This window comes from Hemiscyllium ocellatum, chromosome 15 (genome assembly GCF_020745735.1).
Source record: "Hemiscyllium ocellatum isolate sHemOce1 chromosome 15, sHemOce1.pat.X.cur, whole genome shotgun sequence".
NCBI lineage: Eukaryota > Metazoa > Chordata > Chondrichthyes > Orectolobiformes > Hemiscylliidae > Hemiscyllium > Hemiscyllium ocellatum.
Window position 1 is genome coordinate 36494501 of NC_083415.1, and position 14087 is coordinate 36508587.

Here is a 14087-nt window from a genome sequence, read left to right on the forward strand (position 1 = left end):
ACAAATTGAAAGAGAAGGTATACAAAGTGGCAAAGGCCAGGGGAAACTAGAAGATCTGGAAAACTTTAAAAGTCAACAAAAAGCCACAAGAAAAAAGATACAAAGAAAAGTAAGATAGATTATGACAGCAAACTAGCTAAAAACAAAAGACAGATAACAAAAGTGTCTATTGTTATGACACAGGGCAAACCTTCCTGCTTAATTTAAACCAGAAACACAGAAAAGATTTATCACGTGCAGTAATCTGTGAAAATTCGAGAGGCCAAGAACTAAGTAACAACTTTATTTCTTAAAGTATAACAAAGAATAATTAACTAACAACTATTTACAACTTTTTCCTCTAACCTATCTTTTACTTTCCCCTTCTATCATACTAGTCTGATAAAACCTCTAATTACAATTTACCAAAAAATTCAAATTTCAAAACCAGCCAGCTGCCAAATCTTCTCTTTTTATGTTCCTCTGTTGATTTGCTCTCCAGGTTGGTTTTGATTGTTTTTCCATTTGCAAATTGCTTCTCTACACAGGTACCTCTCAGAGAGCTCTGAGTAGCAGTCTATATCTACTGGTCTTTTGGCAGTTGTTTCTCAACTGTTCAATTTTTCCTGATCTTATACCCCAAAGCATCGGATTGTTTCATTTCTTTTTATTATTGTCAATATACTAAATTCAAACTTGATTGGAGGTTGATATTTTGAAGTATAATTTAAACTGATTGGCCAAATTTGAATTTGTTTTGTCATCTCCAGACAACCCCCCCCCCCCAAATCTAGCTATTCGACCAAATGTTACATTGTGACCTTATTCAGAACACTTGGTGCTATGTCAGGTAGTTCTGCTAGCTTTTAACTCTCTTAAAGGTACTGTACCCTTTACATCTTCATAACACTATAAATATATAAAAAGAAAGTGAGTGGCTAAGGTAAACATTGGTCCCTTACAAGATGAGATGGGGGATTTAATAATGGGATATGAGCAAGTGGCCAAGGCAATGAACAGGTATTTTGTGTCAGTCTTCACAGTGGAGGACACAAATAACATGTCAGTAATTGACAAAGAGATGAAGGTAAGTGAGGACCTGAAAACAATCATTATCACAAAATAGGTAGTGTTGGCCAAGTTAATAGTGCTAAGAGTAGACATGTCTCCTGGCCCTGATGGAATGCATCCCAGGGTATGAAAAGTGATGGCAGGAGAAATAGTAAGTGCACTTCTGGCAATTTTCCAAAATTTGTGGGTCTCTGGGACAGTTCCAGCAAATTGGAAAGCAGCAAATGTGACACCTCTGATTAAAAAATGAGGTAGAGAAAATATGGGGAGCTGTAGACCAGTTAGCTTAACTTCTATAGTGAGGAAAATGCTTGAATCTATTATCAAGGAAGAAATAACGAGATATCTAGATAGAAATTGTCCCGTTTGGCAGACACAGCATGGGTTCATGAAAGGCAATCATGCTTAACTAATCTACTGGAATTCTGTGAAGACATTTACGAGCATGGTGGACAATGGGGACCCAGTAGATGTGGTGTATCTTGATGAAAGGCATTCAACAAGGTGCTGCACAAAAGGCTGCTGAATAAGATAAAGATGCAAGGCTATACAGACAATGTATTAGCATGGATAAAGGATTGGTTAACTAACAGGAAGCAAAGAGTGGGAATAAATGAGTGCTATTCTGATTTGTGATTAGTGACTAGTAATGTGCATCAGAGATTAAGTGTTGGGACCATAATTATTCACAATTTATACAGATGATTTGGAGCTGGGGACCGTGCATAGCATGTCAAAGTTTGCAGATGGCACTAAGTTACTGTTAGAGCAAATTATGAAGAGGACTGGGACATTTTGGAGGGGGAGATAGTTTAAGAGAGTGAGCAAAGGTCTGGCAGATGGAGTACTATGTTAATAAATGTGAAGTCATCCATTTTGGTAGGAATAACAGTAAAAAGGACTATTATTTGAACGATAAAAAAATTGCAGCACGCTGCTGTGCAGAGAAACCTGGGTCTCCTTGTGCATGAATCACAGAAGGTTGATCTATAGATACAACAGGTAATTAAGAAAGCAAATGAAATTTTATCCATCATTGCTAAAGGGATTGAGTTTAAAATCAAAGAGGTTATGTTTCAATTGTATAAGATGCTAGTGAGGCCACACCTGGAACATTGCCAGCAGTTTTGGTCTCCTTACTTAAGACAGGAATTACTGGCATGAGAGCAGGTGCAGAAGAGGTTCACTATGTTGAGTCCAGAGTTGGGGAATTGGCGTATGAGGAGAGACCGAGTAGACTGGGATTATAATCACTGGAATTTAGAGTGAGTGGTATCATATAGAAACATGTAAAATGATGAAGGGAATAGATAAAATAGATGCAGAGAGGATGTTTCCATTGGCAGATTCAACTAGACTAGAGTCCAGGTCTGGTTGTCCTCCTCCATGATGTCACCTTCTCTGCTGCCACCAATGGGAAGAAGATGAAGGAAAAGTAAAAAGAAAGAAGATAAAAAGGGTAAGCAGAGAAGGGAGGAAGCGGCTGGTCTGGAGCGGACAGACCCAGGAGACCTGAACGCTGCCTAACTTGCAGGTGCTGCCATTTTGGACATGCCTTTGTCTTTATTAAAGTATCTTATCTATCATTTCTATAACTTTTGTCAAAGTGTCCTTTTATTCCTATTTACTACATGAAGCTCCTTCACGGAATGCTTTTTCCATCCACAATGATTTCACCTGCAAATCATCCTCTCTACTCTCTCACTGATTTTTTTTTTCTCTCTGCACTTTAGAGTCCCAAACCAAGACCACCTACTTCCAAATTTGTGACATTGTGTACAGACATTCCTATGCCATCTGTCACTGAAAAGTTCATCTTTCTGTAATCACTGAGTCTTCCTGTACTTCACTCTCTCATTTTCCTCTTTTAAAATCTCTACCAACAATTTATTACAATCAAGGTATCGATTAAGTGGTTTAAATTATTTGGAGGTCTAGCTGGTATCATATTTATTATGAATATGTAATAAAAAGTGTCCTTCTGCTGTTAAATAGCCCTTAATTTAATGGGTAAACCCAACAGGTTTTAAAAATAATGAGATTAATGGCAACATGCCTTTTGTGCAAATAGAAAGATACAATTGCATAAATTGACCAGCAAGTGCTGGCGATTTGAAACTCTCAGCATTTTTCATAATCTCTTGACATGTTTGCATTCATTAATAAAAGGATTCATCTTTAACACCCTATTGTTTTCCAGCATGATCCAGCTCATGATGTAATTAAAGAGTCTGTGCACTCCTTGAAAGTAATTGAACACATCAGTTTGCCTGCAGCCTTTCTGTAAATCTGGGTATTGGATCATTCGCAGCCTACATTGATGTTCAGCTGTTTCACTGATTAACATGTAGAGTGACCACTTTGGAACTGTGGAGATGGCCGCAGTTTAATTTGCTTCATTTTCAGGTCTCATTGTTTATGATGGCAAAACTGAAATATCCCTGTATAAAGAAGCTGTAAGATCTAGAAAGTAGATTTAGGCAAATTACTACCTCGATATGTTTGCTTGTTTCTTCCAGATGATCGATAAATGTTTGTGTTGCGTCATTGGCTGCAACGAGTGCTGCAATTTCATCATTAAGTTCATGCTGGGAAACAAAGACACAATAAGAAATCTTACATTTTAGTTCAATATTTCTAAAACGTTCTTAAATATTTAGTAATCTCTCTGTTGGATGACTTATATTATTTGTGAATACTCATTAATTACTCATTTACATTAACTGAAAATTACTTATTTTCAAACATGCTAACAGCAATCAGTCAGAACTATACAGTATAAACCTTCAAGTTAAGATCAAATGACAGAATGGATCTTTGGTTTCTTCCTTTGTGTCCCTCGATTTTCAGCTATTCTTGGCATGACTGTTATGTTTTCTATCTTGCTGACACCTATTCAAAGTCCCTGCCAATTCTTTGGTTCCCATTACTCATTCCCCATGCTCATCTTTTAAAGGGACAATATTTAATTACACCTTGTCATCACATGGGCTGGTTTAAACACAGCTAACCCACTTTCACCCACTGGTGGTCCCCATAAGCATCTTTTCTTTCTCCCCAGCCCACCATTATCCATTCCTTTGTCTGGCCAACTGCTGTTTTCTCTCTCTGATCTCCATCTCCACCTATAATTTATTACTACCCCAGCCCTGGTCCAGTCTTCAAAATATGTACCAACCTTTTTGTGGCTATAATCAGTTCTGAAAAAAGGTCACTGGACCAGAAACATTGACTCTGTTTTCTCTCCACAGCTACTACCAGACCTACTGAATTTCTCCAATTCCTTATTTTGCTTCAGCTTTCCAACATCCACGGTTCTTTGTTTCTATCTACTCTATTCCAGTCTATGCATTAGTTAATACTTTAATTGTCTGGTTTTATATTTCTTGCTAGTTTACTCTCATATAAATTTTAAACTGCTCCTTTAATCACCTTTTGCTGGTGTCTAAAATATTCCCAATCTCTGTCCTACCATTAATCTTCACTGCATTATATGTACATATATCCCATTTTTAACTTGCTTAGTTCGCCATATATGGTGGATCCTACTCACAGTGGCCTTCTTTTGAATCAAAATAGTATATAAAGCACTACCCTATGTATATCATTAGTTTTGTTTCTGTAATTGTAGCATTTAGTGATATTGGCTGTTATGAAATGTAATAGACATTAGGAGGTAGAAAATATGTAATAATTTTCTGCAGTTGAAGGAAAAGTTGAGACTTTTGAAATAGCACTTAAATACAAGATTGTCACTTTAAAACAGAGCATACAAAGTTAAAAATCACACAACACCAGAAAATAGTCCAACAGGTATATTTGGAAGCACTAGCTTTTGGAACGCTGCTCCTTCATCAGGGGTATAAGATCGTAGGACACAAAATTTATAGCAGAAGTTCACAGTGTGATGTAACTGAAATTATATATTGAAAAAGATCTGGATTGTTTGTTAAGTCTCTCATCTTTTAGAATGGGCATGTTAGTTTCAGTTCAGTTCGGTACCTATGAGGGTGGCCTCAACTGGAACCTTGGATCCATGTCACACTACAGGTGACACCACTGCACTATACATGCGCAAACACACACACCCTCTCTCAGGGGGCCAGTGCCTATGGCCAGGTAAAAACAATGAATGCAAATGCTGGAAACCAGATTCTGCATTAATGGTGCTGGAAGAGCATAGCAGTTCAGGAAGCATTGAAGGGGCAGTAAAATTGACATTTCGGGCAAAAGCCCTTCATCAGGAATAAAGTTAATAATTTGAAAACATCTGATCAGAATACACAAATTCTCTCCCATATGCTCACACATACACTCCCATACGCACCCTCTCAAAGACATATATCCCTCTACACTCATACACATACACACACTCTCTCACAGATGCTCAAACCCACCATCCTCTCCATTGTGTACACACACACACACACACACACACACACACACACACACACACACACCCATGTACATAATTTTATGGGGTGAATTTTGATTGTAGAATTTCATTTCATTTTGCTCAAAATCTGCATGAATCCATGTAAGATTCTGTAAATCCCTTTTTTAGATTAGAATCAGTCTGAACATTGTGGCACAGACAGCCTCACACAAGGCACCTCAAACCTTCAATGCATTATCTGGGCCGAAATGGCACCCATTGTTAAAGCTCACTTGAGAATGTAACTTTCAGAAAGTTCTGGGATTTACATATGAAAGAGCTGAAACCAACATGCCCATTCTAAAAGATGAGAGACTTAACAAACAATCCATATCTTATTCAATGTTTAATTTCAGTTACATCACACTATAAACTTTTGCTGTAAATTCTGTGTCCTACGATTTTATATTTCACAACCACCTGATGAAGGAGCAGTGCTCCGAAAGCTAGTGCTTCCAAATAAACTTGTTGGACTATAACCTGGTGATGCGTGTTTTTTAACTTTGTACAGCTCAGTCCAACATCGGCATCTCCAATCATTAAAACAGAGTGTCTGGTTACCCTCCTTCAGCAGTACATGCTTAAAACAGATAATCACCTTTTGTTGTTTGTAGACATTTAGAAGAGGGGCAACTTCACAATCCTTGTGTGCACCAAATACTTTGCAGAGTGAGCAGGTGGGAACCTCACATGAAGTGCAATAAATGTTAATCTTTTCCTCATCATGCTCTTCACATGTGGGCTGCTCAGGTTTTGCAGTAGACCTAGATTGATTGTGTGAAAAATATATGCAACAGTTACTGTGTAAATTGACCAGTCAGATTCAAAATTGAAAAAGATGCATTAAAGCTCATTTAAACATATCACTTCATTTTTTTTTCACTAAGATTAACTAAGTTCACAAAGGGCACATTAAAATATACTTGACTTGACTTCTGACTCACAGCATATTATTATGGGCAGCAAAAGTGATTGCCCTGAACAAAAGTCACTGCCAGAATTCCATAAGGGTCATCCAGAGGTTTTCAAAATTAAGATGTTGGTGAGAAGTTATGTTTGGTGTCCAGGATTAAATGCAGACATAGCTGCATTTGTGGGGCAGTGACCAGAGTGCCAACGAGACAAAAGTTACCACCAGCAGTGCTGCCACATTAGTGGAAAAGGGCGGATAAACCCTGGACTCAGTTACATGTCAACTATGTAGTTCCTTTCATGAGCTCCATGTTCTTAGTCATTGTGGATGCCACTCAGAGTGGCTGGATGTGCACAGAATTCATTCATCAAATAGGGGGACGATGATTGAAAAATTGTGCTCATCTTTGACATGGAATCCGGGAAATGTTGGTCACAGGTAACAGGCCACCATTTATCAGCAAGGAACTTGAGTATTTCCTAAAATTGAATGATATTCGTCAAATAAGGACAGCTCCATATCATCCATCATCCAATGGCTTGGCAGAAAGAGCTGTCCAAACTTTGATGGCAGGCTTAAAGAAACAACCTACAGCTTCACTAGATACCAAATTGTCCTCATTCGTATTTGATTATAGGATCACACCTCATGCAACTATAGGGCTAGCTCTGGCAAAGTTGCTAATGGGGAGAACATTCCACACCAGGTTAAATCTGGTGAAGGTTTCAGAGGAGATTTACAAGGATGTTGCCTGGTATGGAGGGAAGATCTTATGAGGAAAGGCCGAGGCACTTGAGGCTGTTTTCATTAGAGAGAAGAAGGTTGAGATGTGAATTAATGGAGACATATAAGATAATCAGAGGGTTTGATAGGGTGGACAGTGAGAGCCTTTTTCCAAAGATGGTGATGGCAATCACGAGGGGACATAGCTTTAAATTGAGGGGTGATAGATATAGGACAGATGTCAGAGGTAGTTTCTTTACTCAGAGAGTAGTAGGGGCATCAAACACCCTGCCTGCAACAGTAGTAGATTCACAAATTTAAGGGCATTTAAGTGGCCATTGGATAAACATACGGATGAAAATGGAATAGTGTAGGCTAGATGGGCTTCAGATTGGTTTCACAGGTCAGCGCAACATCAAGGGCTGAAGGGCCTGTACTGTACTGTAATGTTCTATGTTCTAAATCTAATCATTCTAGACTTGTGGGGGTGGGGGTGGGGTGCAGTGAAATGGCATCTAGAATGTTAATGTGGGACACAAGACTTCACTATGCAAAAGAGACAATTTACTTCAGTGGACAAAGTTTGGCGTAGGAACCATGGGAATGACTGGGTAAAAGGCACAGTTGACGCAAGATCTGGTCTACTGATGAATAAAGTTAGGATAGGTGCAACGATCCTGAACTAAATTGTGGACCATATGAAGTGTTACAACCTCACAAACATGCCTGCCTCTTCAACAGCCTTGCTGACTGTTCTGGAACCCATGGGTTCTCCTTCTTCATCAAGCATTGACGATAACTCAGAATCAGAGATGGACAGAGTGGATGTAGCTGCCTTGATGCCTTTGCTGCCTGAAGAAGAGAATAAATTCCTTCCAAGGCGCTTCGGGCACAAGAGGTGAGTGACTGAGCATTACACACTGCTAGTATCCGAGGCAGAGTTGGAAGAACTTGACCCGGTGCTAAAACATCTCAGGAGAAGTTACGAGAAAAAGAATCAGCCTATGTCCTCAGACTCAGATGGAGACAGATGCAGCGATTTTAACGAGGTCAGCTGCAGAATATGAGTTCCCTAATTGGGGCTGTTAATCTAGGACAATCAGGGAGACCTGGCTGACAGATAAGAACAAGATTGTTAGGGGGTCGTTAGGGCTGACTGCCTGCCCCTCTTCTGTGGTTACGTTAGAGCCCGGGTGTCCTTGGAGAAGGAGCACGCGGTGTCCACCAACACCCTGGAGTTGTTCAGGGAGAGGTGGACGCCGCAGGGAATGGAGTGCAAAGGGAGAGTCCCTACCCTCCCCTTCACTGTTTGATCACGCAGCATTTCCCTTTGATGTGAAGGGCACTGCTTGTCACTGGCCACCCGGGTGTTTTCCTATCTTCCTGGTGGTGGAAATTGAATAAAGATTCATGCACTTTGTGTCTCTCACTGTGTCTCACACTGCACACACACACCATGGGTGCTGGGTAAAAATAAGCACTACCGCAGTTAGGTGGTAGTGTGGGGGGTTAATTAAAAAAAAACAGAAAATTATAACCAGGAGAATCACACAGCATTGTCCCCTGATGTGAAGGGCACTGCTTGTCACTGGCCACTCAGGTGTTTGCCTATCTTGAGTTGGATCAGAGTGAGTGTGTGTGTGTTCAAGGACTCTCCTTCTTGAAGGTGTCAGAGGGGAAAGGGACTATCCCTGAACCAGCTAAAAAAAGAAAAAAGTAGACAAAAAAAGACAGAAAAAGAAAAAACAAAGAACAAGATTGGTAGGGGGTCGTTAGGGCAAACTGCCTGCCCCTCTTCCACGGTTACGTTAGAGCCCGGGTGTCCTTGGAGAAGGATCACGCAGTGTCCACCAACACCCTGAAGTTGTTCAGGGAGAGGTGGGCGCTGCAGGGAGTGGAGTGCATTATTTCCCCCTCCAACTCTATTTTGATTTAATCCCTGCCCTCCCCTTCACTGTTTGATCATACAGCATTGTCCTTTGATGTGAAGGGCACTGTTTGTCACTCAGGTGTTTTCCTATCTTCCTGGTGGTGGAAATTGAATAAAGATTTGTGCACCTTGTGTCTCTCCCTGTGTCTCACACCTGCACACACACAACATGGATGCTGGGGAAGAAATAGGCATTACTGCAGTTAGGCGGTAGTGTGGGGGGTTAAAAGAAAAGAAGAATAAAAACAAAGAAAAAAAATTAAAAATGAAAAAAAGAAAAAGAACAAGATTGTTCACACCTGCACACATGCAACATGGGTGCTGGGGAAAAAATAAGCAGTTAGGCGGTAGTGTGGGGGTCATAGAAAGAACAAGATTGTGAGACATCCTGCTCACTCTGAGAGCTGGCTCTAAGGGAGCTGGATCAATGTCAAGGACTCTCCACATGTAAATAAAGGGCAACTTAGTGATAGGATACTAGTCTCTGTGGAGTTATTTCACTATTCCTGGTCATGAAATTGCATAAAAGGTATACTGTAATTCTGCTTTTGATGTGCAATAAGATAATTCCTACCTTGAAGACTCTTGTTTATAAATGTCAATAATATTTTCCACCAACAAATTTCGCTGGAGTCCATAAATTCCATGTCTATCCAGAATAACCTCGTGACGACAAGATGGACACCGGAACCGACCTCCTGAAACTCCAGCTGTGCCACGAGACTAGCAAAAGTAAATTACATTTAGATGATACTGTCTGGAATTTGAACATCCAGTCCAAAAATGTGCAGGTTAGGTAAATTGGCCATGCTAAATTGCCTGTAGTGTTACGTGAAGGGGTAAATGTAGGGGAATGGGTCTGGGTGGGTTGCTCTTTGGAGGGTCGGTATAGACTTGTTGGGCCATTAGGCCTGTTTCCACACTGTTAGTAATTTAATCTAATTTAAGCAGAAACTGAATAAAACACCACTCCAAAACACAATTTTGGCAATGTATCTTATGAAACATTTTACAAGCATGCATATGAATTTGCATGTTGGTACATAAATTGTAGCAATGAAGAATAATAAAATGGCTTCCCTTTTTAAAACTTGACCTTTTAATGAAATGTAAAGGCTAACTGTGAAATGATGGCAAAGGATGACCAGCAGATTGCATTGAAATTTCAAAGGAGCCAAAATGTAATGACTATAACATTATCATTCCATACATGCTTGTTCATACAGTGAGTAATGTCTTTTAAAAGACACATCTATATTGCCTGGTGACTCTCTGGTATTTATTTAGCAGATGCATTTCACTAATTTTAGGGAGAAATATCTGTAGCTTCTTTCCTGTACAGTCATGAGTACTGACTAGATCTACAGTTGGGAAAGAACGAATATATTTTTGTTGGCATAGGGACTTAGAATCAGAGAATAGTTATAGTATAGGAGGTGGAAATTTAAACTGCATGGCTATGCCAGTTTTCTATGCGAGCTAACCAGCAAGCCCTAAGCCTTACTCTTTGCCTACAGGACTTGGATTTGTCCGATACAGTCCTGATGGATTATTAACTTTAAGAATAGCCAGTCATTCAATAATTTTTTAAAATCCATTATCCCAACTGAGTCCTCATACTCAACATCTTTTTCCTTGGTAAAGACAAGTACAAATTATTCATTTATCTCTTGACTATTTACATACTGATAGAAGACTTTCTAAATTCCCTTTTATATGTGCTTTCACTCTCTTCTAATATCATCTTCGAGTATTTTTTCCTCTTTTGCTGAATTCATTGATATTCAGTTAACCTGGAGTATTGCATATTGATAACTAGATGATTACTTAATCTTGTTCGGCTTGAAGCCAACTGAGCTCATGGAATCTGGAATCAGTGTTGAAAATGCCCAGGATTACTTGCATCTAGCTTGATGTCTGTTCATCTGTTTAGCAATTATCAGTCTTCCTGTTCTTCTGGAATCTACGCTGGGAGCTGATTAAAATAGTTACAGCGGCTGATGTCACAAACCTGGCAAAGCCATTTAGATTCCAACCCAAAGTCTGGCTGTACTCCCAATAACCATTTTATCAGGGATTGCAAAATTGGCCTTCATAGTGTAAGCACAACAGGTATTAAGAAGAGATCAATCAATTATTAATATCTTTTTGAAACAAATTTGTTTGTTTAAAAACAAACTAATATCATTTTTGTAATTATATATATTGCAATATATAAGCCTGTTCCATATCATTTCTCTTTCCAATTCAGGATCTTCAGTTTTTCAAAATTGTAGACTCTTTGGGAATAAAACTAGATCCAAACAATAAGCAATTTCTTTGAGTTTCATGTGGAAGATGTGATAACTGAGTATTTGATATATGCAAGTTTATACTCTGTTTTTAAGGCAGTCACACTAGTACATTAGCTGCTTTAGTCTACTGCTACGTTCTCATTGTTATCTACATTTCCAAGTTTGTATCAAACTGAAAAGTTGATTCAAGTAGCCAAGTCCAAAATATTACTATATAATCAAAAGTAGCCGTGTCCTTAAAATTAATGTTGGATGAAGTGGTACAATCCTTCTAAAATACACTTTCACAACTACTTTCCACCTTCTATCTCACAGCCAATTTTTTTATCCTTGCTGTCAACACCCCTTCAATCCCAGGAGTATCAACTTTGCTAACAAGTCTATAATAAGGCACTTAATTGAATAATTTTTCAAAGGTACACTTATAGCGTTCCTCATTATTTCAACGACAAATTTTAGTTAGAGTTAAATTGTTTTTAATAAATCCCAGGTTGGCTCTCTATTACTAACTTGGGTTATTCCAAATGGCGAATAATGCTTTTCTGAAATCTACTAAACAACATTGATGTTATTGACCCACAACAACCAGTTTATCATCCTTGACTTTCAATAAACATGGTAGTCATTCTGGAAATAACAAGTGTTCCATCGCTACTTTTCAACCCCAAAGTACACATTCTTTTCTATTTCATTACTTCTAAAAAAACACACACACATCCTGTAAATCAAATTTAGAAGTACTTTTGAATCATTTTTATGCATTAATATAAAAGAACAGCATTTTTGAAAAAAAAGTCCTAAAATAATTAAGTATGCTTCAAAGATTATTCTACAGTAAGAAGTAGAGCTCTGGTTTATTCTTTAAGGGTCTGCTAACATTGAATTGCTATGAAAGTTATTAGATATGCAAAGCAGAATGAAATTGAAATAGTTCTGAATTCTCATTGTACTGTAGATAATGAAAGCAAAATTCCTCTAAACCTCATTAGAAAAGTGGCCAGCTCCCATCCCCATCCCTTAATCAGTGTTCACTCATGTTATGGAGTGATTTACTTTTGGCATCTACAAAAGTTTAAATTATGGCTTAAATATATTTTATTCTTGATAGTTTGAAACAAGTTTTTAAATTAGAGTACAAGTACATCTCTTACCTGAAAAATATCATTTGCACATTTTCTACATAGGTTGTGTTGACAAGGCAGGATCACAACAGGCTTAGTAAACATTTCCAAACATATTGGGCATATCAGCTGTTTCTCCAGATTATCCATAGTTTGTGAACCTCTGTAGATTGAACTATATTCCATCGGGATAGACATGTCAAAAACAACTTTTTCACAGAGATTTCAAGACTGAAAGGTCGGATTCAGCATATGACTTTCTTGTTGTTTGCACAGATTCTCTCTGTTGAAAAGTATTTTTAGCAAGAGGCACAGAGAATTAGAAGCTTCACAGTGCAATGCTGTGCTTCACCAATCTGTCGTTGTGTTTAAATTTAAGTTGCAGGCGTCACATGTTGTGCAAGAAGACATGCCATTGCCCATATATGAAAAGTCTAGAATTTTGTTTTAGAATCATCACTCTTCTCAGGTTACTTCCATTCATATCTCAAGGGATCATAGCAATTTTAAGTTCATGACAGTATAGACCTTTAAGACAAAACTTATTTATAGTACATAACTGCAAGATGTAACATGCAATTGAAATTGATCACCAGTTGAATTTCCCTCACCAGTAAATCTACTGTAAATTTACAGTCTGTAAATTATAAGATGTATTGTACTGGTTTAAGTATTCATTCTTTGATCAATTTTGAATTACAAACAATATCCTTTAAATTTTACTGCCAAACTTACTTCGCTGGTTCAAAACAAAGAACAGGTCCTTCAGCCCACCATGCCTTTCTAAACTAAAACCTTTTGCCTTTACATGGTTAAAATCCTTCTATTCCCTACGTATACATGTATCTGCCAAAATACCGCTTAGACATTGCGGTTGTATCTGTTTCTATCACTTCCTCTAGCATTGCATTCCAGGCACTTCCCAATCTCTGTGTAGAAGTTTTGCCTCTCTCAGCTCCTTTAAACCTTCATCCCTTCACCTTAAAGAAACATCTCTTAGTAATTGACATTTCTACCCTGGGAAAGACACAATATCAGAAAGGATATAAATCGCATCCCAGAAATACCAGTTAATCAGGGATTGAAGGGAAGGAAAAAAATGTCAGAAAATTACAATTTCCAGAGCATTGTCCTGAGCAAGCTGTTGTAACTGCAAGTTGATAAATCCCCAGTTCTTTATGGTTTTCATCCCAGGCTCATGGAATCACAGTCCTGTCCCACTGGTAAGATAGATCTGGCAGAGGTGGTGGCATAGCGGTATACAGTTGTCAAAAGTTGTCCTAGGAGTCCTCAACGTTGCCTTCAGGCCTCATGAAGTCTCATGGTTTCAGGTTAAACATGGGCAAGGAAATCTCCTACTGCTTACTACGTACTATTCTCCCTCAGCTGATGAATTGATACTCCTCCATATTGAACAATACTTGGAGGAAGCATGTAGGATAGCAAGAGCACAAAATGTACTTTGGGTGGGAGAATTCAAAGTCCGCTATCAAGAGTGGCTCGGCAGCAGCGCTACTGATCGAGCTGGTTGGGTCCTAAAGGACATAGCTGCTAGATTGGGTCTGCAGCAAGTGGTAAGGGAACCAAAAAACGGAATAATATACTTGACCTCATCCTTACC

General features: G+C 38.7%; 1 protein-coding gene across 1 annotated transcript in view; it reads right to left on the reverse strand.

The window, feature by feature from the left end:
* LOC132822665 (neurofilament medium polypeptide-like) overlaps positions 1 to 7911 on the reverse strand; it is a 34002-nt gene extending 26091 nt beyond the window's left edge. Inside the window, exons 1-2 of the mRNA XM_060835915.1 lie at positions 7840 to 7911; positions 3543 to 3638 (exon numbers count right to left, since the gene is read on the reverse strand). Coding sequence (XP_060691898.1) covers positions 3543 to 3638; positions 7840 to 7911 — 168 coding nt within the window. The remainder of the gene's footprint in view (positions 1 to 3542; positions 3639 to 7839) is intronic.
* Positions 7912 to 14087: the final 6176 nt, after the last annotated feature.